Source organism: Urocitellus parryii, chromosome 16 (genome assembly GCF_045843805.1).
Source record: "Urocitellus parryii isolate mUroPar1 chromosome 16, mUroPar1.hap1, whole genome shotgun sequence".
NCBI lineage: Eukaryota > Metazoa > Chordata > Mammalia > Rodentia > Sciuridae > Urocitellus > Urocitellus parryii.
This window is the reverse complement of record NC_135546.1, coordinates 3,784,121-3,807,299: the sequence shown is the minus strand read 5'-3', so window position 1 is coordinate 3,807,299 and position 23,179 is coordinate 3,784,121. Positions and strand designations below refer to the sequence as shown.

Sequence of the window (23,179 nt, the reverse complement as noted above, 5' to 3'; positions counted from 1 at the left end):
CAGCACGCATGACGTCACATTACCCTCACAGCGTTTCCGGGAGGCTAGCTCCTTTTATTATTATTAATACTGCTACTTCGCTGCTCAGCTCGCTCTTGCCCTGTGCGCCCCGGGCCCAGCGTCGGCTCTTGCCCTGTGCGCCGCTGTGATGCTTGGTGGTGCCTCGGGCCGGCTTCCTGACGGTGTGGCCATCCGCGTGCTCTTCGCCCGGGCCTCGGAGTTCCATGTGTCCTGTGCGCTGCTGCGCTGCTTGATGGTGCCCCGGGCCAGGCGCTCACTCTTGCCCCGTGTTCCCCTCACTGCTCGGCCGCGTCCCGGGCCAGGCGCTCTATCTTGCCCTGTGCGTTGCTGCGCTGCTTGGTGGTGCCATTTGGCCAGGCGCTGCCGCCTCTTCGTGCGACCCTCGCTGTTTGGCCGTGCCCGGACCAGGCGCTCGCTCTTGCCCGGTGCCCCCTTTGCTGCTCGGCCTGTGCTCGCTCTTACCCTGTGCGCCCTCCCTGCTCGACCGCGTCCGGGGCCAGGCGCTCCTTCTTGCCCTGTGCGCTCCCTCTTGCCCTGTGCGTAGCTGCGCTGCTTGGTGGTGCACCTTGTCCAGGTGCTGCCGCTTCTCCGTGAGCCCCTCGCTGTTCTGCTGTGCCCGGGCCAGGCGCTCACTCTTGCCTTTTGTGCTGCTGCGCTGCTTGGTGGTGCTCCCGGGTCAGGTGCTTCTGCTTCCCCTTCAGCTCCTCTGCTTGGCCTCGCTGCTTGGCCTCACCCTGGACTAAGAGCTGGCTCTAGCCCCCTGTGCCCCTCACTGCTTGGCTGTTCCTCGGCCAGGCGCTCACTGTTGCCCTGTGTGCCACTCTTGCCCAGTGCCCTGGGCCAGGCACTAGCGCTTGCCCTGTGTGCTGCTGCCCTGTTTGGTGGTGCCCTTGGGCCAGGTGCTTCCACCTCCCCGTGTGCCCCTCTCTACTCTGGGCCAGGCTCTCGCTCTTTCCCTGTGTGCTGCTCCACTGCTTGGTTGTACCTATGGGCCAGGTCTTCTGTCTCCCCCATCTCCCCATGTTCCACTCAATGCTGGGCTGTGCCCCTTGGCCAGGTGCTTGCTTTCGCCCCTGTGTACCACTCCTGCTCAGTCGTGCCCCTTACCAGGCCCCCTGCCTCCCCGTGTGCCCTTTCATTGATTGGTTGTGCCCCTTAATTGTGGTTGTTTGGCGTCTCAGTGAGGGTTGCCAGAACTTGCCTGTTAGGATTGTTCTCCTAGGTTAACATCACTGTCTTGATCTCTTCTGTGTAGCTCCTTGCAGAACTGTGGCAATAGCATCTGCGGTTTGCTCTGCTCATCCTCAGAGAGGTGGTCCAGTAGCACCTGTAGGTTTGATTTGTGCCTCATCTTATTTAACTTTGACAGAAATCCTTGCAGATTAGGCACTGCTATTAGCCCCATGCTACTGGGAACACTGCTGGATTATTCTTCAAAGGACACTGCCAGTTCCTTGTCCTCCCCCTTCTAACTAGGTTAACATCATTGTCTGCTCTCTCTTCTGTGTGGCTCCAGCCTGTGTTTCTTGGTCAAGTACTTGTGTAGTACACACCTTCCCCTCCATTCAAGCCAATTCCTTCACAGTGCCTCAAACGCTCTACCTGGATTTCAGTTAGACCCTAACTTATCTACCTGCTGGAATATACAGTCCTCTCCTTGTTGGAGGGTGATGTGTTTCAAAATCCAGTGGATGCCTGCAACCAACCCTATATATGCTGTATTTTTTCCTATGTACCTACATACCTAAAATAAAGTTTAATTTATAGAAATGAACAATAATAATAAAATTGAGATATTATAACAATATACTGTGATAAAAGTTATGTCAATGTGTTCTCTTTCTCAGACTCTCATTTGTACTGTACTGTCATATGTACTATACTGTATTTTTGGAGCTGGGGTGGGTAATTGAAATCACAGAAAATTAAAGTAGATAAGGAGGACCACCATACTATTACTTATTGAGAGCTCATGGTGCCAGATATCTGTTGCTAGATAACCAGTCAAACTTCATGGTGTAAAACAGCAGTGGTTATTTTATTATCTACCCTACTTTTGTGGACAAGGAATTCAGTAAGGGTTTGGCTGGGCTGTTCTGGCTTTAAAGGTTTGTTTGTTTGTTTGTTTATTTAATTAGTTAGTTATTGGTACTGGAGATTGAACCCAGAGGCCCTTAACCACTCTGCCACATCCCCAGCTCTTTCTATTTTTCATTTTGAGACAGGGTCTTGCTAAGTTGCTCAGGGCTTTGTTAAGTTGCCATGGCTGGCCTCAGACTCATAATCCTCCTGCCTCAGCATTCCAAGTTGCTGGGATTATAAGCATGCCCCAGCGTACCTGGCCTGGCTTTAAAGATTTTAATGCCATTGTGTTTAAATTGTGGCTTGACTTGGAATATAGGTTAGTACGGGATGTAACAGCTGGAGGCTAGTGGAGTGTCTTTTCTTCATGTAGTCTCCTAGGACCTCCCCACGTGGTCTCTTTACATGTCTATTTGGTGTTTCCTTGGGAGATTTGGATCTATAACAAGCATCTGAAGTTTTCAAGAACAGTTCCAGCAAGCAGAGCAGAATCTGTATCAACTTTTAAGACCACAGCACTTCAGAAAGGGCAGAGTGTCATGTCACCTCTGATTTACGGTATTAATCAAAACAGCCCCAGAAGCCTGCTGAATTTTAAGGGGAAAGGATGTTGACCCTGTGGTTGGGAGTAGTGATGTGAGATGGCAGTCTTTGAAAATACAGCTTGCTACAGTGTATCAGAGGTGAATAAAAGTTGTCATTGTCCTTAAGGAATTTCGGGTCTAGTTGGGAAGGCACACCTGCAAACACATGATTTTTATTACTATGAAGTAAGAATATAAGTGTACCTATAAAGGGATTGGGAGAAGGGGTTTAGCAGCAGTGCTTATGTTTTCTGAAAGCTCACCTGCTGTGCTGGCCACTAAGCTCTTTGCATTGTTGCTTCATTCTCATGGTAACCTGCAGATAGGTGCTGTTATGAGGTCTTAGGATTCTGGAACTTAACTAGCTTGTCCAGCCAGGTTCCATAGCTGAAGAGTGGCAGAGCTGAGACTTGAGTCAGGCTCTGCCTCTGTAGAGTTTGTAACCACTATGGCTGATTCATAAACTGATTATTCTGGGCTTTGAAGGGACCTTGGCTCTGAACATGCATTACAATGCATGTAGCTGGAGGAAACCTTGGTGGCAGCTAAGTTGTGAGGTCTGGGCCATTTGGGATCTGTCACGTTGTGTTTTGTTTTTAACTTGGATAAGAGAGTGAGGCATAGAAGGAGAAGAGGCTCCAGCTTCACATTGGGGTACCAGGAAGGTGTCCCGTAGTTTCACTGATGAGATGTAGTTATGGAATCAACATCAGGCAGCCATAAGAGCTTTTTCAAATAGAAGAGACAGTGAGCTTTCTGTTCTAGAAAAATTGTTTTGAGGCTTCAGTAGAAGACTTGTTTGAAGCAGGGAAATCAGTTCATTTCCTCTGATATGAAAGAGGAGGACATCTCCATACAGTAATAATGAGATTTGACAGAAACACTTGTGCTTTCTCTTTTTTAAAAAAAGTAGTATTTTGCATGATATACACAATTGGTTTTGATGTTTTTTTTATTATTTGTCATTTTTCCATCTTTTTTTCCCCTCTTCTCTACCCACTCCCTCTAGAACTCAGTATACCTTTATTAAGCTCCTGCTATGTCGGTACCAGATATATAAATAATTCTCATTAAGAAGGGAAGTGCCATTACAGTGGTGATAGCTAATACTTTGGATTTTTTTTTTCAGTGTCTATTTTTTTGGTGACTGGGGACATTCAAATAGAAAGATGAGTCATCTGTAATTTTACTTTCTTTGTTGGGGAGGAACTAAGTTATTTGGCTTATAAATGTGAAAGAAATGCTTTCACATTTCTTTCAATAGGTCAGTAAGGTTTATTTGTTTATTTATTTGTTTTTTGAGATTGAACCCAGGGACATTTTACCACTGAGCTATGTCCCCAGTCCTTTTTATTTTGAGACAGGGTCTCCCTAAGTTGCTGGGAGAATCACTAAGTTGCCAAAGCTGGCCTCTCACTTGAGATCCCCCTGCCTCAGCCTCTTGAGGTGCTTTGGTTGATGGGTTTTGGTGGACTGGTGATCTCTGTGTTGTGTTGTATTAAAGGACTTCATGACCCCCGTGTTCCTCTGCAGACTAACCCTTCCTGGAAGAGTTGTGGAGAATGGAAGTGAGCAGGGATCCTACGACGCAGATAAAGGTACCCCTTTGGAATGCGCGTGGTCCTTCCCTTGGTTCTTCCTGTTAGCTTGTCTGTAGGTAGTCTTTCCAGAGTACACCCGGGGACCTAGGTGTCTCGCAGTCGCAGTGGGCTCCTGACACTCTGTACCGCCTGCTGCCTTTATTCGTGATTTTGTGACAGTTAGAATTTCCTCAGTCCTTTAAAGTATTTCACAGTATTTCTTCAAAGCAAAGTTGAGTTAAATACTCTGACCCCATTTTCTAGAAGTACTTCTTCTACATTAAGTAGGTGTTTAAAAGTAAAATGAGATGATTGATTATAAAAGGTGTGGATGATTCATAAGCTTTTGAATGGAATCTTTCTTGTACAATTTTCAAAGTTGAATTTTAATAACGGGTAGATGAGAAACTATCCATGGGTGGCATTTAAAGCCTGATTGAATTTCTTCTCATGATTGATAAGTAGCTCATTTTAGCTAACTGTGGAACCATTTATTTTCCTTTTCTAAAAGCCACTGGATCTGTAGTAAGAGTGTCTTGTGTACGCTGTGTAATTATGCACCAGGGTAGAGAGAGGAGAGGCAGGAAGTTGTTAAAGCAGAGTTCTCACAGTGCAGCATGAGAACAGTGACCCTGCTGTCCTAGAAGGAAGTCTACCTTTAGTTACAGATCGGTGGCATATAGAAATGAAGTCACTAAATTGTGAAAGTTCACGGATGTTTAATAAGGTCAGACACGTGGAAATGTTTGGGTTGAGTTGTGTCTGATATGTTGGGATGTAGTTGATGCATTGAAAGAGCTGAGATGTTTGAAATGCAGAGTAGTGACTACAGGATTGTTGGGACTGGACAAGGTTGATGGACCAGTCAGGAAGGGGGTGTGCATACACTGGAGTGTGCTGGCAGAAGACTTCAGGGGTGGAGTCCTGAGATATCAGAGACACTCCTGTGAGCCACAGTTGCTTTATTTAGAATATTTTGTATTTTTTAAACTGCTGTTCTCCTTGGATTAGATACCTAATTTTCCCCCAGCCCAGAAATATATTTTACATTTATATATTTTATAAGTAACTCTTGGTTAATTCTAAGCTGTTACCTCCTCAGGCCATTGATGTTCAGAAGTTTTGATTTGGAACTTTAATAGTCTCAGTAGGCTGAGGTGATACTGGGTGGGATTAAAGCACTCAGGCCCTTGAGCAGTTTGGAGAAGTAACAGCTCCTGAAAAGCCCTGTTTGAGCCTCTTGCTGTCTTGAGTTGTGTTCGCTAAATCGGTATCAAGGACACATTTTGGAGCCTAGTGAGTTAAAATTGTTTTACCAAGATACATATTTCATAGGTATATTTGCAAAACCTTTGAAAGTTTTAATTTGTCTAAGCATAAAACAAATTTATATTTAAGGAATTTTTACCATTCGATTACCCAAAGAAACTCCTGGCGAGCATTTTGAGGGGCTGAACATGCTGACTGCTCTTCTGGCACCCAGAAGACTCAGGACAGCCAGACCACTTGTGGAAGAAATAGGTAAGTGCTTTGCAGTTGGGGAGAAATGGAGATAATTAAAAATATTTAGATTGCTGTGTGTTTCTGGGGGAGAAACGATTTAGTAAGTAGCAAATGGGAGAGAATGTCTTAGGTGACAACATAAGCTCACTTTGGTGTTCTGATTAAGAGATGTAAAGAACCCACTGGACCAGCAGATGCTCCACATTTTTGGACCAACTAAAACATTGTCTTGTCTCAGTCAGGATATTAGCATTTTGTGCTAAGATCAGAAGTGTACGGTGGAAGGAGTTCCCCAGTGTGGACACCAGCAGGGTCTAGAACTGACCCCCACCTGTGTGGCTGCCCTGGCTCCTCTCCAAGGCCCCACTGCCCTCGTTTAGCCTGTGCTGGAGTGGCATGTGTGGTTCTTACGGGCTGTGTGCTCTTTCACTCAACGTACTCTGTCAGCCTCGTCCCTCCTGCAGCCGTGCCCCCTGCTCTCATTGCTCTGTGGTGTCCACGTTTCTTTATGTGTCCTGCCACTGATGAGCACTTGGGCTGGCCCCAGTTGCTTGGCTGTCGTGAATAATGGAGCTGTGGCTATCTTTGTGCGCGTCTTTCAGTGCATATCTGCAGGCAGGTTTTTTGTACACTTTTTCTTCCTCTAGTTTTACCTAGGAAATCCAATACTTTAAAAATGATTACCTTTTAATACACACAGGTGCTTCTGAAGAAGTAGTAGAAGACGACGATGGAGAGTTTGATTGGGAAATTGAGCAGACCCCCTATGAAGAGTTACCAGAAAGCCCGCTGAGTCCGCAGTGCAGCTACGGGTTCGGGAACTCCCGGGCAGGAGTGGTTCAGCGGTTGCAGGTACGTGGCCTCTGTGGCAGAGCGGGGACGCAGGGTTCCTCTGTGGGCATTCTATTTCAGTTCTGCTTGTGCTGGGCAGTTTGGATCAAGACGGTGTGTTGAGAGCCCCTGGCACAACTTCTTGCCCATAACTGTCCCCCAGGTGTTTCCCCCCTGTTGGCTGTCTGCCCGCCTCACTGCTGTTGCAGACATCCTTGTGCTGTCTGCCCCTTAATTCAGAGAGGAACTTTCCAAATGCCTCCTGGAAAGCTTTGATTAGTACTTCTGGAAAATGGAGACATACTTCTGATGTGAAATGTTCTTCTATGCACATGAGATGCTTTCCTAGTGTTTGGATCGGTGGCTCCGTCCTGGTGTAGGATAGGTGCTCTTCGTTTCCTCCGTGTGGAGCTCACGTGGAGACTCTCCTTTGAGTGCTGCTCAGGAGATGTTGGATTTGGGGATTCTAGCTACTGATGCTCCGTCTGCACTAAGCTGTATTTGGGTTTACCAAGGAAAGGTGAAGGACTTAGCTTGTGCTTCCATATGTGCCTCTGTTTAAATTTGGGATGCTGTGCCAACTACTTGACCACAAATGTTTTGTCTTCTCTTGTAAAATGGGGGGTCAGTGTGCTCTTTGGAAAACTTAAGGAGATGATGCATTTGAAATCTCTGAAAAGTGTAGAAAGCTCTGACAGTTCCTGTCTTTAGGACACAAAGTACTCTCAAGACTCCTAAAGGAAACAGAACTGGGATTTATATAGGAGTAGCTGGTGAAACATCTCCTAAAAGCCTGGGTGTTTTTCTGGTGCATCGTGAATTGCATACTCCTCAGCCTGCTCATGTTCCCTGCTGGGCTCGAAGATAGTCAGACCTGAGCCACTTTGTCACCTATTTGCTCAAGATCTAGCTGGTGGTCGGTCTAGGGGCTTTCCAGTCCAAAGCCATAAATAAAGGGTAGTAAATGTCACACAGTCTAAGTACAGATTGTACATCCCTGTTAAAAGTGTCTCCCCAGCCAGGGACCTTGGCCCTGGGATTGTTGCTGCTGTGAAGGGAGGAGCCCTGGGGGCTTTCTGACGGGTTCTGAAGGACACAGGCATGCGCCAGCTGAGGCCCTGCGAGAGTGCTGGTGTCTATTGAAAATGTTCTCTACGGTTATTAGAATGATTTTAAACACAAGTAATTGTGAAATGTTCTTGATACCCTGATGCCTTCACTCAGGTGTTAAAAGTCTGTCACCTGCTTGAAAAGGAAACATTCTCAGTGTCATTGAACTTTTCCTAATTGCGCTCATTATGTTTCCCCCTCAGAAATGAACCATTGAATTTAACGTTTATAGTTCCCCATCGTTTAGCTCTGTTGTCTAAAATCATCAAACTCGTCTTCAAGTTTTAACTGAAAGAACATTGCTTTTATAAACAATTTGTATTTCCTCAGAGTTGGAGGGAGCATGAGCGTTTGTCCGAGGAGCTCAGCTGTGAACCTGCTGTACTGCTGGTGGCACAGGGTTTCACCCCACGTGTGCAATACTGGGACCCCCAAAAGTCCTGAAAACCGAAACATTTAAAAATATTTAATTTGGTGGCAACACCTTATCTGAAGTAATATAGGTTTTTTAATATATTTTCATATTTTTATTGGTGAGTTATAAGTATAGATAATAGTGGGATTCATTGTTACATATTTATAACACAATTAATAGTTGTCTTTTAAATATGCAAGTAGTGTGCATATTCTGAATCTTTACTGTAGAAATTAGAGTGATCTATTTGGATGCCAGGGGGTGCATCTGACTTCTTGGAGGAAGTTAAATAAAGTGTGGTGTCTGCACCCTATCACCTTCTCCATTCTGATGGGGGCTGCAGCCTGCATCCCACCCACGTCAGAGGACCTGGAGGGCACGGCCCCGGGCACTCAGCACCGGCCCACATCGCTGCTGGGTCACGGCTCCTTCCTGTGATGGGTGCGCATTTTACCCTGGGACCAACCAGGGGATGTTAGTCTTTACAGAGAATCTTATTTTCTTATTAAATTTGAGGAATATGGTGTTGTTGACAGCTAGGAAACACAGACCAAGGCTGTGCATGAAGGCTGCTCTCTGCAGGGGGCTGGTGTCCCGCCGGCTGTCGGCACAGAGCCCTACGTGAGTGGCAGTACTGGAGATTTTCTGTCTTCACAGCTGCCTGTGTGTGACAGTTGAAAACTGAGTGACTACGTAGATGATCAGTGTGGCCCTTTCTACCAGTAAAGCAGGTGGGAAATGCTGAAAACAACTATTGCACAAGGAAGAGATCTTAGAACTTCTCTTCTAAGTTAAAGTAATTCTTAAAACTTCACCGTCTTCTAAAATACAGTGTTTCCTCACAAGTTCAGTCTCTCCAGTTCTGCCTTTGGATGAGAAGGTATCTGTTGTTTGTTCATTGCTCAGGTTTTACCTGTATTCTGACAGCTTCTTTTTTCCCCCTTCTAAAATTAAAAATGACTATTTTTTTTCTCTGATGATAAAAGAGATATAGATTCATTATAAAGATATAATACAAGAAGAAATTAAATCTTTCGTAATTCCAACACCCAAGCATCTTGTCTTCATGGAGTAACTTAACCCTTGACAAGTGGTGTAGTCTCTCCTGTTTTTTCCTGCCAGCCTGTTAAGTAGCTCATGAATGTCTGTGTTTTACACTGATAAATGAGAAGAAAAAGTTTTTGCTGAAACATAATCTCTTCTTCCCCCCACATCCTTACACATACACACACACACACACACACACACACACACACCCTTCTTTCTTTCCGTTCTGAAATTACTGCCAGCCACCAGGGCGCCTTTGGAAAACGTCCCTGGCTGCTCAGAGTCAGGGCTGCACAACAAGCTTCTGGCACAGGAGGCTGCCAGCAACCACAGTCCCAGAGAGTCTGGGCGCCAACCCAGCAGCCCTGGGGGCCCTGCTGCCAGCAGCTGTGGAACACTGGGCTTGCTGGCTCTTTGCTGCCCTTGGCTGCACTGGGGACCTGGCCTTTGTCTCCAGGGGACGGAGTGGCCAGATGTGTGCGCAGGGCTTCGTTCTTGCTCTGGGCTGCTCTGCCTTCCCTGTGGTAGCGTGCATGAGCCCGACTGAAATCCTCCCTGAGCTTTCCTTGGCAGTGCTTGTCTTAAATGCTCAGACGGCTGGGGACCAGGGCAGAGGAGGGGAATGCTTACCCTCGTTTCCTTCTGTTGATTGTGTCTTACATTTTTATATTCCAAGCCAACTTGGCTTTTGCTTTTTAGTTTATTTCAGTTCCTTAGGGTCTGATTTGAGTTTCCCACCATGTCTGTGTGCAGAGCAGGTCTGGCAGGACCTGTACTGCCGTGAACTCCACGCTGACCATGTGCGTGTTCTGTGACTGCACTTGAAGGCCCTGAGACAGGAGCCGTGAGAGGAGGGAGAAGGAAAAGAGCCGCCTGCTTACGGGTCAGTCCTCACCCCCAAGAGAGCAGGAAGCTTATCTGTGTGTGTAGTGCTGGGTCTCCAGGCCACCACCCAGCACGGCACCCGCCCGCAGCAGCCCCGTGCCTCTGCTCATTCATGGTTTTATACCAAACCAGGCACAGTTCCCGGGGCGCAGTGCAGAAGGTAGAGCAGGCCCTGCCCTGTGGAACATTCTAGTGGGTGGCACAGTAAGCAGGTAGACAGCAGATAAGTGAGGTCATGACAGGTTGTGCTGGTGAGAGACGGGGCCACTCCTTCAGTACAGAGAAGGCCCCTTGAGGACTGTGCTGTGTGCTGCGCTCTGGAGGGTGAGCGGGCACGGTCAGTGTAGAGCCTGGGGTGGGGTTGGTGTGCTGCGCTCTGGAGGGTGAGCGGGCACGGTCAGTGCAGAGCCTGGGGTGGGGTTGGTGTGCTGCAGCAGTGGGCTCTGGTTGGCTGGGGCGCGGGAGCCTGGCTGACGGCAAACTGTCGAGCTGCCGTTGGCATGCGGCGTCCTGTGGGTGCCTGCGGGGGACCTCCGCAGCGCAGCAGTGTGTACCGCCATGATCACGTGAAGGATCTTGATGGCGAGAGTGCCCTGCGTTATCTAGGTGGGCCCAGTCTGAGCACAGGGTCCTTAAAGAGACCAGGGTCAATCAGAGAGGGCCACGTGATGACAGAAGCCTCAGAGGGAGGGTCTCAGGATGTGGGCTGCAGACCAAGGAATGGGGACACCTCTCAGATGGAGAAGGCGAAGAAATGATTCTCCTGTGACCCTGCAGAGCGGCATGCAGCCCAGCCAGTGACTTCAGCCCATTGAGACTCATTGAGTTCTGACCTCTAGAACTGTAGGAGAGTGAATTGGTGGTAATCGCCACAGCAGAGGCAGCAAGGGAACCCAATCCCAGTCCCATGACGGAGGTGCCTCGAGACTCATCTCACACAGCAGGCTGGGGTTCACAGTGGGTGGCACAGCTGGAGCTGGGCTGCAGAGCTGGGCAGGCCTCACTCCAGGGCTGCCCTTCCCCTTCATCAGACTGTCTTCAGAAGTATCTGGGGAGAGTGGAGTGAGGGTTGGGGCCAGGGCACTCCTTGGGGCTGGAAGAAGGGAGGAAAAGGGGTGGCCCTCTGGTGACGGGGAGGGACTTGGCATCCAGGGAGGTGGCTCTAGTGTTCTCCAGCCAGTGAGCCCAGATGCTCTCTAACACCTCCTCTCCCAAGCCTTCGCCAGCACCCCACCCAGTCTGACTACACACGCTAGTTTCAGGTAGTGAGGAAGTACAGGGAGACAGGAAGGACCCAGATTGCGCTACCCTGGGAGACTTTTCTGGTGGATTCTCTCTCTGCACGTACTTCCCAGGCAGACACTGCTGCATGCTTGTTGGGCTGTCCCTGTCGGGGTCCTCTATGTAAGGGTTATTGCACAGGGCACAAACTTGTGGCTTGCCCTGAGAATCTAGCTACTGTTTACTAGTATTTCAATAGAAAAATATATGTTAAGGGCTGGGGCTGGGGCTCAGTGGTAGAGCACTTGCCTAGCCTGGATGAGGCACTGGGTTCGAGTCTCAGCACCATGTATAAACACATAAATAAATAAAAGTTCATCAACAACTAGTAAAATATTAAACTTAAAAAAAAGACATGTTAGGTTTCCAAAAAGAAAATTGCAAGGAAACTTTTGGAATGCAAATTTTTTATAAATTTGGGATCGGTCAGAAATCTGGTTTTGCCCAAAATGTTTGTACTTGGAAATATTAAGGTATTCTAGATGTTCCAGTGACTTCCAAAAATGTCTCTGGTCCCTTTGATTGTATTAGAATGTGTTAAGATTAGATATTATTGCTATTATTTGACCAGCTAGGTGTTTCCTTTGGTTTCTTTTCAAGTAATGTCCTTTAGGCTTCTTTCACCTTCTCTACTTCTCAGCTGGGCGTGGTGGTGGAGATGGGGCGGTTGAAGAAACGAGAAGCACAGTCATGGGATATTTTACATTGTATAGGTTTCTTTGCTTCACAATTGTGACCAAAAGAATAAAGACAATATGGTATTCTAGGCAGTTTTCTAATATACTTATTTTCAGTAGGATTCCTCTTGGAAAACATGCCATGTATTAACATGTACTCATTTCTGTAATGACGGTTATGGTAAAGTTGATTCTTAGATTCTTAGATTTTTCAGTGGAAAGTCATATACGTCAAAGTAGCCCACAAAAGTTCTTTGATCCCTTGGGCATGGTGGTGCATTCCTTTCATCCCAGTTACTCGGATCACAGGTTCCAGGCCAGCCCTGGCAACTCATAGTGACATCTTGTCTCAAAACAGAAGAGGGCTGGGGGTGTAACTCAGTGGTAAAATGACCCTGGGTTCAGTCCCCAGTACTGAAAAACAAAACAAACTAGTCAAGTCCACCTCCAGAGTAGCCCGTGTCGTTTTGTGTGTGCGGCCTCCTGTGAGGACCCTTCTGTGAGACCTGCCGAGCTAGACTTGGGAAGCAGCAGGTGGCTGTCTGTACTCAGCCTTCAGACCTGAGGGGCATCTCCATCACTTGGGAGATGATGGAGAACCAAGTGTCCTGTTTGCTGCAGGGGTTGTATTCCACTGTGGCTTCCTGTCAAGCTGTTGGAGCTGTAGTAATGTTGACCGGTTTGCTTGCTGTAGGGATTAGATGGATCACCTCCAGCAGGGCCTAGGGAGTGCTGCGCGCTTCACAGTCATTTGCCTGATCTGAATCTCTGGGTCATGGGCACCGTCATAGTTCACTGATCCATTAAGAATCTTTCTGTGTTTTGCAATTTCTTTTCCTTGAAAAAGTTGAGTTTTTAAATGCTAAAAATAGGAGATAGCAAATTATCTTTCTTTTTCTGCGTGCTTTAGGATGAGCTAAGTGACGTCATTGACGTTAAGGATCCAGATTCTACCCCTGCGGCTGTGCGAAGGCAGAAGCGCCTGGCTGCCGAGCTGGCTAAATTCGACCCTGATCATTATCTGTGAGTACTGAGCTTTCTGAGGACTAAAGAGTTTATTGACACCCATTTAGGAGTGTCTGACTCTACAGATTGGACACATTTTGGATGCTGGAAATTAGTGGTGGCTGAAAACTTAATTGACCTTGGGGTTAGCTGCAGCTGCCCCCAAGGTGGTGATGTTTGTAAGCTCTCGCGTCTTGTCGCTCACCCTAGCAACAGAGGACTCCCTAACATCCTTTTCTAAGGTTTTTCTCACTACGAGTAAGAAAAGAGTGAATCCATGAGAATCTTACCCTCCTTTTAAGTAGACGTTTGCTGCGTATGGTGGTATAGGGTGATGAAGGAATGTCTCCTTTTCCTGACGAGGCTGAACCTCAGGTCCTGCATTTCTCGCTGGCTCAGGGTCTTCCCTGTAATGAGCAGTCTGTTCAGATGACGAGTGTGTGTCCCTGTGGTGGAGCACGAGGGGAACCTGAGGGCTGCAGTCTGCCTTAGTGGTGTCTGGCCAGAGTGCCATCCTCTCAGGCTCCATTTACACAGCATGCTTACGTGACTCACCATCACTGGAGAGGTTGTGATGACAGCAGCCCTGTGCGATCCTCGCTGGCCCCTTTGTGGAGGACGGGCCTGTGCGTCGACTTGGGCCTCCCTCACCTTCCCCGAGGCTGACGGCTCCAACAGCTACACTGCGACTTAATCATCACAGCCCCGCACATCCATACTGGGCTTTCACTTATCAAGTGCTCTCGTGGGATTATTTAATTTAGTTTTCACAGCAGACGAGGAAAGGAAGTCCAGAGACTTGACCAAGGTCATGCTACTGCTGAGTGGCCTGGCCAGGACTTGGAGAGAGTCTCTGCCCTTGTCACTGGTATTTCCTTTCTGTGTACACTATTCTGGTTGAACTGCGGTTGCTCTGTGATTAACGTGCTGTCTCCTGTGACACGAGGATGCTGATTGGACTGGCAGAGATCTGTTTGTGATGTGTGACAATGGTGGGTGGACCTCCTCACCACCCTAAGGCAGCCGAGGGAGAGCAGGCTGTGTTGCGTTTTGGAGGGCGTCTGAGAAGTTGAGCTCCACTTACGTTGCCATTTCTAATTACCTTTCTCTCTCCAGTTGTGGTTTTAAAGGTCCACTGAAGAGTCATCTGAAGAAACCCATTTAAAATCATGCTGGATATTTAAGGTGGAAATTTCATTGTCAGCAGATTTCTCCGGCTAGCATGAAAACAGAATGAGCTTTACAAGACTGAAATTTCAGGTGGCGGGAGGGGAGGGGGAGGCTTAATTAGAAGTGCCTGTCTATTCTGAAGCTGGAAGAACGAGAGTGTGGCCCGAGAGAACTGGGAGATTGAGACCGAGAATTGGCGGGGTGGTATCGGAAGCAGCCCTTGTTCTTCACCTCTGTTTCTTGTCTGGAAGCTCACCTTCTTCAGGAGCATGTGGGAAGGGTCCTCTCCCTTGCTCACCGAGGACTTCTTACAGGAGGGGCCTCCCCTCCGTGTAGTCCTGGGCTGGGGCAGAAGAGTGGAGTCCCAGGGTCCAGGTTCCTGGTGACTTCTGAGGCAGTAGGACTCTGGCTAGTTGTGATTTGTGGGATCCTTTACTCATTATTCATATTAGCTGGCCGACTTGCCCAAATATCATTTATATTTGATGAAACACAAAGTTCTTGTAAATTTTTAATTAAAAAAAATTTAGTTCAGTGCTTTTTTTGTTAGAGTTAATACAATTTAGAAAACCTGTCCCTTTGTGTCCTGTGACCCCGAGGTGGTGCACCGCTCTCATGCTCTTACCCCTCCATGAGCATGGGTAACCTCTACCTGTGACACTAATACGTGCTGCATTGTGCAGACAGTCCCTGTTCTTAGTCGTCTCACCTGTCCTTGGAGGTCATGAGGTCTCAGGATGTCAGGTTTGGGGGGCACATGATGAAAGCCAACTGATTTCAGCCTAAGCAGAACATAGTGAGGTCCACTGATTATAGAAAGGAATTCATAAATTTCAAAGGCAAAAATAATTGACTTTGGATTATTATTTCTAAAACCCTGTGCTGTACTCTCTGGGTGCTTCCTGCTGGGACTTCTCTCCTGGTGGGTTTTGTGGCCGCACAGTGCTGGGCATATGACACACTTAAGTTGTCGTTTAATTGTTCACATAGTCTTTGCCTTAACCAATTCATGAGACCGTGCCTCTTTCTTTGGGAGAAAACAGTAGAATTTAATAAAAATCATGAACATCTCTGAGAAAAAAATAGGACAAAGTGACCATCCACCATTTGGGGACCCTTTACAATTCACATTATCCAGCGTTTGTTAAGGATGGCAGGCATTTGTTTAAGTGAGCCACGTGCCAGGCAGTGCCTCGGGCACAAGGGGACCACCGTGGTGCGAGGATGGTGGTCTGGCTCACGGGGGCCTGTTGCCGTGATGGCAGTAGGGGGACAGTTCTGTGGTGATGAGGGCTGTGAAGAAGCCGCCTAGGGCTTGGAGCACGACCACACCGGGCACCGACTCCTCTGCCTCAGCTCGCGGGACTCTTCCCGTCCCCCCTGAAGCCTTCGTCCTGCCCCATTTCCCAGCCCAGCCGCCTAGGTTCCCAAGCCAGGACTCCTCTTGGCTCTTCCTTTGCCCCACATCCATCAGTCCCACGGCGGTGCCACTCCTCTCCCTTGTCCTCACCCCCTCTTCTCACCTTCCATGATTGACCGACGTGTTGCCCGGCTCCCCAGGCCAGGGCCCTTCAGCCCTGTCCGCCGCAGGGCTGGGCAGATCCTGTGCTGAGTGAGGTCTCCCGCCTGCACCTGGTGCTCCTGGCTGATAAGGCGAACCCGAGCCTCAAATCTTCTTAGGAAACTCATAATTCACGGACCTAGTGGGCAGGGCACCACCCCGTTGGATTACTGGAATAGGAGTAGTGGATCTTATTCACAGTCACCAGTTAGAGAGTTGGCAGAGGCGGGTAAACGGGGTAGGAGAGCCGTCCACCATGCCAGGTGATGGCTTTCCCCAGCCGACTTGCCCTGGGGGGGGCGGGCAGCTGGAGGCCCTCGGCCTTGCCTTCGGCGTCCCCGGTGCTCCAGCGTCCAAGGCCCTTGTCTCTCAGTGTGCCCTTCTTCCTGGGTGGGTCTGTCCTCTGCCTTGCTCCAAATACTCGTAACTCCCATGCCTTCCTCAAGTACCCAGCTTACGTGTCCAGCTGTCTGTTTTTATGTCACATAAGGGCACCGGAACTCAGCCTGTCCCAAGCCTGTGCCCCGTCTCAGTGACATGGTGGGTGTCCACTGGGTTGTTGACTCTTCTAGTTCCTTAACCCCTTGCCCCTCACCCCAGGGTTCTGGGGGTGGTTTCGCTCATGTCCACTGCCACGCTGTTCCTGCGGCCACTCTGTTTCTGCTCCTCCTGTTGGCCCCTTCAACATGTCATTCCCCTATGTGGGAGTTCAAGTTTTCAGTTCTTACAGATAAACCCCTATATTTTTAAGCATGAATTACAAGATTGTTGTCACCACAGCATATTATTTTCATCTCCTCTCAGCACCTTTTTCTTCAACGTGTGGCATTATTACCTGGATTTTGACAACTATTCTTCGGCCCAGAATATTCTTCCCTCTTAATAATATAAACTAGTGGCCATTCAGTCTTGCGTTAGCTCTCGCTCCTCCTGGCCCTTGCCTGCCACCTGGGTGCGTTTTGCCCTAGCGTGTGCTGCTGTGATCGCTTCATTCTCCCTCAGGGCCAGGGCAGCGGCGCCCGGTGCCCCACATGCAGCTTGGAACGTGGCACAGAGTTTTGTGGAATGAATGAGTTCTTGAAGCATTTTAGCCATTTACTCTCTTGTTCATCATTTTTGAAAGTCATTTCTTAGAAAAAGCTCACTTTCTGATTTGAGAATGAGTCTATAGTAGAACTTCAAGGTTTTTTTGTTCACTTTAAGGAAAAAGAAATAGCTAATAAGAGGATTCGTTTGTAAAGCCACTGTTTTACCCTAGTGCCATATGCCTTGTGCGCCTGGCGAAAATGGATTTGGGAATTCCTGTTTAAGATACTAGCTATTCAGTCTTGACCCATATTTTTTTATTTCCTTAATAAACAAAAACAAAAACAGGAAGTTTGTGTTTGTAGGAGCTTGGATTCTGGAGCAAGGCTCAAGTGGGCCCACATCCTGGCCACACTTCCTACCAGCTCACTGTTCTCCAGGCCTCAGTTTCCTCCTGTAAAATGGGCGTTTTAACAGCCCCTGCCACACACCCATGGTGATGGTGGGAGGAGGGAAGGTGCCCAGCACTTAGAGCAGTGGCTGGAACCAAGGATGGACTCACTTCTTACCTGGTCTTTCTGATTTTCAAAAGATCTCAGTATCTCAGATGAAAGAAAAAAGTGTCTAAAGTCATAAAAATATCAGCTAGCAAATTTGATTTATCAAAGCAAGCATTTCCTTGAATTTCTCATTGTCTGAAACATAGACAGAATTTTTCATGAGCTGTGCTTTCTCACTCTTTTCCCAAGAATTCCAGTTTCCAGCCTTGAATGCAAGATAGCATATTTTCTGAGTACGTGTCCTCCGAGAGTGAGACGTATATTTTAAATATAGCTGTGGTTTTTCTAGTTAAAACTGAGGAAGTGGAGTTCAGGAAAATTAGTTTTCTGTTCTTTACAAAGCTGACTTCTTTTATCTTTGTCAGTAATTTAAAATCAGGGAACTGTTAGCAAACCCAGTAAAATAGCTTGCATTGTCGTAGAAAGTATCCATGCACATGATAAAAAGTGTGTGTGTGTGTGTGTGTGTCTGCGCCTCTCTTGAAGTTGTCCTGAATTTCCTGCTCTGTTTTCCTTTGCTGGTGGTTTGAAAGGTCTTTTCCTTTATTGACACCTTTCCAAAATCTGTGGTGCGTGAAATCCGAGCCCGAGTGCTGGGTCTCAGTGAGTGTGTTCAGATTCACTTCTCCCACGACACTGAAGGGATGTGCCTTGAGGTCAGGATGACCATCCAGTGCTTCTGTTGAAAGAGATCACAAATGTCACAGATGTCGGCTTCCACACGGTCTCGTGCGGGGGTAGTGAAAGGAGTAAATAAGGGCTCCGTCTTTCCTCGAAACAACTCTGGATTAACAGTCCATGTCTGTAGTGGAAATGTGATGAATGAAGATAAAACTGGAGAGATGGAAGCCAGCCAGTCCTGCCTAACGAGCCATTCACTGTTCCTCCTCAGAGCTGACTTCTTTGAAGACGAGGCAGTCGAACAGATTTTGAAATATAATCCTTGGTGGAATGATCCATATTCAGAAATGATGGCCTGTTTGGGGAAGAGTCGGCAGCCAGAAAGTCATGCTGCGTTAGGTAAGAAACTCACAATGAGACTCGTTTGTTAAAACTTTTAAAATCTCATGGTGGAAAGCAGGGTGAGAAATATTCTGGAATTGTCTTCTATTTTTGCAACTATATTCCTGTAAATCTAAAATCAGTTTAAAATAAAAAGTTTTTTTTTTTTTAAAGAGAGAGGGAGAGAGAGAATTTTTTAATATTTATTTTTTAGTTATCGGCAGACACAACATCTTTGTTTGTATGTGGTGCTGAGGATCGAACCCGGGCTGCACACATGCCAGGCGAGCGCGCTACGCTTGAGCCACATCCCCAGCCCAAAATAAAAAGTTTTTAAAATAAAAAAAAAATCTCTGAGTACCCAGTTTGCTGCCTTCCCTATTCTTAAACACATGGTTTTAATTATCTCACAATGTGAAGATATGATCTTGTATTGTTGATTCTAGAAAAGAGATCCTCCTCCTTGAAAATGCCACTAAATTTACATTTCACTTCTTTGTGTTGGAAAATGCTTTTGAAGTTCAGTTTCCTTTAGAACCATTGGAGTCCTTTTAAATTTTTTTTTTTTTTTTTTTTATCAATTTGTAGTAAACTCAGGGGTATTAACATTCAGGACATTTGTGGTTTTCAAAAAAACTGCTTGAGAGGTACACACAGTCCCGTGGGGAGGCATTTAAGTGTTGGTAATGGTGGGAACAGACCCAGTTCTCTGTCTCTCTCTGTTGAATGAATTTGATATGCCCTCCTTGTTTTTTCACACCCAGTTGTATGAGGAGGCCAGTATGGCTGTGCTCATGCCCACCACTTCCAGGGGACGGGTGGGCCAGCATGTCCCCATGAAAGCTGAGCTGGGGTTTTATGAGCCAGAGGGACGGCTGTGCCATATTTAACACGCAGCCAGACGTGGCCCACAAAGAGTCCTTTCTTAGGAGCGCATGTTATTGCCCGAGTTAAAATAAGAAGTTCCTTCTCTAAGTTCTAGGTTGCATATTAAGTCTGCATGCTCGAGTTGTAACCGTTTCTGATAGATCAAGAACAAGAGTCTGTTTTGGCCCACATACTGATTTGGCTTTGACTCATATATTAAAACTAAAATTTCATTGGGTAAATGAAAGGTTCTCTTTCTCTCTCTCAAGAATATTTAATGAAATATAGACCTTTCCTACCCCAGCTTCCTCTTCCTAAAGTAGTTGCTGGTAATCATTTTATGTATTTTTAAATTCTCTCCCATTGCATTCCCATTCCATCTGCAGTCGCTGCGGGGTCTGTGTGGTATCTTTTTTAATTCTTGGCCTAGCAGTGCAGTAGTATCTAGTTAAGTGCCTGTTATGCAACAGGTACAAAATAAGTATTTATGGGAAAATAGTTATTATTTTTGTAGTTTTGTTAGAGTTTAGGTGATTTCTCGTAGATCAAAAAATTGTTGCTTTTACAAAATAGATAATTGGTTCTATTGCATGAGAAAAACTCATTTATAATAACCCTTGATACATTTATTTTCTTCAACAAATCCTGGGTTTATATATAATTTAAGAAGCCTTCAGAGAGTTCCCCCATGTCACCGGCAGATTTTCAGGTGTAGAGTTGCTGACATGGTTGGGCAGTTAGCTCTGTGCCTGTGTGTCTTCTCGGAAGGTAGCCCAGGCTGAAATGGCGCAGGATGTCTGCTGGCGGACAGGTGTAGCCCAGCACTTCAGGGAGGTGGGGTGGGAAACCCTGGCAGCCACGCAGTTGAGCTCTCTGTCCACCAGGGAGAGCTAGTTGCCCTCGGATCTAAGGAAGGCTTTACCTAGGGAGGCCACCCTGGACTCACATTCTCACTCTAGGGGAAGAGCTCCTTCTCGGTCCAGTGTTGCGTTTGAATCACTGCTCTCTGTGGTTAACCCAGAGTCTGTCCTCCCAGCCACGGGCTCTCCTGATCCCCCTTTGTCCCCTGACTTGCACTGGGGTGCGGCTTCAGGCACAGCCAGGGCTGTGACCTAAGGTAGGGGAGCCTGGGCTCTGCTGAGCAGGGGGCGTCTCTTCCAGTCTGTCCAGCGAGGTGCCGGGCGAGCTAAACTCGGCTTGAGCTCAGACGTCTAGCGGTGTGGTCTGCTGACTTCTGGTTGCTATGGAAATCCTACACCTGTCTCTGAGTTGTCACGAGGACTGAATGAGGTGTTGTGCATTGTGAACGTTAGAAGTCATCATCGGAGAGTACATCAGTGGTAGGAGAGCCAGCCAGGAGTCGAATGGCCCACCTGTGAAACTGCCATTTTTGTGTACTTTATAAAGCTTTAAGGGGAAGTATTTTGTTAATGAGATATCTCCTCCCCCTTTCCTTAGTCACATGTTTGATTTTTTTTCCTTTTTTGAGAGAGTGTCTTACAGGGTAGCCCAGGCTGGCCTTTACCCTAGGTTTAAGTAGTCCTTCCTCCTCTGCTCCCAGGAAGCTGGGACGACAGTGTGTACACTGGGCCTGGCTTCCTACCCAAGTGCTCGGGACACTCAGAATTGGAGGAATAAATTAAAGTGTGCTGAAGCAGATAAAATGAGGGGGAAAGAAGCAGACCAAGAAGCAACCTTTAAATCTCTGTTGACCCCAGGCACGTGGGCCTGCTCTGCCCCCACCCCCCTGTGTCCCTTCTGCCTCTCTGGTCTCTCCCCTGGGTCGTGGCAGTGGGCGCTGCCTCCTGAACACTTCCTGGCGGGGCGTGGTGTTGTGCTAGGGCGCTCCTTTGGTCCATTCTTCACCTTGAGAGTTACTCACCTGCTTTGAACTCCATGTGGACCTCGGTGGGAGCCTTAGCTGCTGGCCTGGCCGACCTGTGGTTCTTTCCCCGTCTTCCTAACACTAAGTTTTCGGTGCCATCTTCAGTCTCACGATGGCTGGCCTGGCCTGGGCTGTGGTTCTTCACTTAGTGTTCCTGGCTCAGAGTTCCGTGGGGCCTTTGTACCATCTGCAGTCTCACGATGGCTGGCCTGGCCTGGGCTGTGACTCTGTCCTGGTCTTCCTGACTCTGTGGTTGGACTCGGTTCTGTCTGCAGTGATCCTCAGGCTGCCTCTCTGAGGCCATAGAGGCCGTGGTGAGCACTGTGCCCCTGGAGCTCTGGTTCCTTTTTGTTAATATTTATTTTTTAGTTGTAGTTGGACACAAGACCTTTATTTCACTTATTTATTTTTTTGTGGGGCTGAGGATGGAACCCAGGGTCTCGCACGTGCGAGGTGAGCCTCTACCCCTGAGCCCCAGCCCCAGCCCCGGGCGCTGGATTCTTGAGGATGGCCCTGCCACATCTCTCCTGGTGCCTTTCAGTGGTCACTCTCAGCCCAAGCATCTTGGCACATACTGGCTCATTGCGACGTTCACGATCAGTGGACTTCCTGGCAGGGACACCCTGTTGGCATAAATACTCTAGGCGCCAGCTTTGACATCACAGCACTGAGGGCTGGCCGTCTGGCGGGAGGCCCAAGTGCAGGACACTTCTCCTTCCCTTGACCTGCCCCCAGGGGGCACAGTGCTCTGCAGGACCAGGCCATGGTGACTGAGTCTCTGACCCAGACCAGAGACAGGGTGCCTGGGGAGTGTTTAGAGAGCAGGGGAGGACTGGAAACTAACAAAATTTTAAAAAGTCTGGGAGGAAGCTGGGCTCCACTGCGCCTTTCCCTGCTGGTGGGAGTGCCTTGGCGGACCTGCACATGTTGGTGGGCATCTTCTGAACACTGTGCTTCCCAGACCTGCTGAGCTTCCAGCCGGCTTTGTTCACTGCCGACTATTTTACAAGTATAATTAACTGAAATGTTGGGGACTGTACCGCGGAGCCACTCTGTAGTGTGTCTGAATCATACAAGTGCTTGGCAGATGTCACGTGTGGTGGCCATCATCCAAGCCCTGCTGGCTTGGGCCTGCAGGTATTTCCAGGATGCTGCGTGGTGAGATCTGGCCGTGTGCAAGCCTCCCCGAGTTCCCCCGGGTGCTAGGATCTACAGTTGTAATAAGAAGGCCTCTGGGAGCCCAGACTCTTGATTTCTCTAGAGACTTCCTGGCTCCTTTAGGTTATTCATCCTCTCTTGTCTCTTGGCATGAATTTCAGTATGTGGGTGTGTTGTGTATCATCAGTGAACTAAGCAGGCTGAAATGGAACTTGAAAAATGTTCAGAAAAGTTGGTGTTTTCAGGAAAGCCTGGGGCACCTGGCACCTGAGAACCAGGGGTGCAGTCGGGTCAGCTGTGCGTGTGCTGTGCTGTGGTTGAAAGTGACATGTAACATGGGCATGTCCCTGCATGTGGATAGTGTGACGTCTGGGTCAGCCTTTCCAGACAGCTGAAAGACGTGCAGGATGACGGGGTAAGTGTAAAGGCAGAGCATGCGGAAGAGCCTGTCGCCACGTGGTTCTGGGCACACTCACTGTGTGATTCAGAGCTGTGAAAGCAGAGGTCTTCGCTGGCCAACGAGGGTGTAAAGGCTTTTCTCGAGTGAGTGATAGTGCCCTGAACGCCTGGCACTATCCTTTTAGCTAAATTAATGAGTCTGAAAAAATGTGCTTAAGGGAATGCCGTCTCTGGTCTTTTGCTAAATACCTGGGTCTTCAGATAGTCTGTCAGCAGACCTTCTTCATACCTCAGTGTGCGCCCCTTGGAGAGCTGCCTTAAATCAAATTGCTTAAAGAGAACTGAGTGCTCCTATTTAAGTTAAGGTGTTTTTAGATGCGTCAACAGCTGGTTTATTTGTCTTACCAATTTAATTTTTGAACATTGATCTTTAAAGAATGCTTGACTTGATACCTACCAGTATTTTAACTTGTGTTTAGGACATTACTGGCCAGCAAATTAAATACATTTTTTAAATTATTGTTATTTAT

At 47.8% G+C, this 23,179-nt stretch overlaps 1 protein-coding gene across 4 annotated transcripts in view; it reads left to right on the top strand.

Annotated features, from left to right (window-relative positions):
- Shq1 (SHQ1, H/ACA ribonucleoprotein assembly factor) overlaps positions 1-23,179 on the top strand; it is a 67,385-nt gene that overhangs the window by 1,469 nt on the left and 42,737 nt on the right. For 3 of the 4 annotated variants that reach the window (XM_026392680.2, XM_026392679.2, XM_026392677.2), the window contains exons 2-6: positions 4,221-4,285; positions 5,666-5,788; positions 6,471-6,622; positions 12,927-13,039; positions 18,231-18,358. In XM_026392680.2, the coding sequence (XP_026248465.2) occupies positions 4,221-4,285; positions 5,666-5,788; positions 6,471-6,622; positions 12,927-13,039; positions 18,231-18,358 (581 nt within the window). The remainder of the gene's footprint in view (positions 1-4,220; positions 4,286-5,665; positions 5,789-6,470; positions 6,623-12,926; positions 13,040-18,230; positions 18,359-23,179) is intronic. The other variant, XM_026392678.2, reaches the window with a different exon arrangement.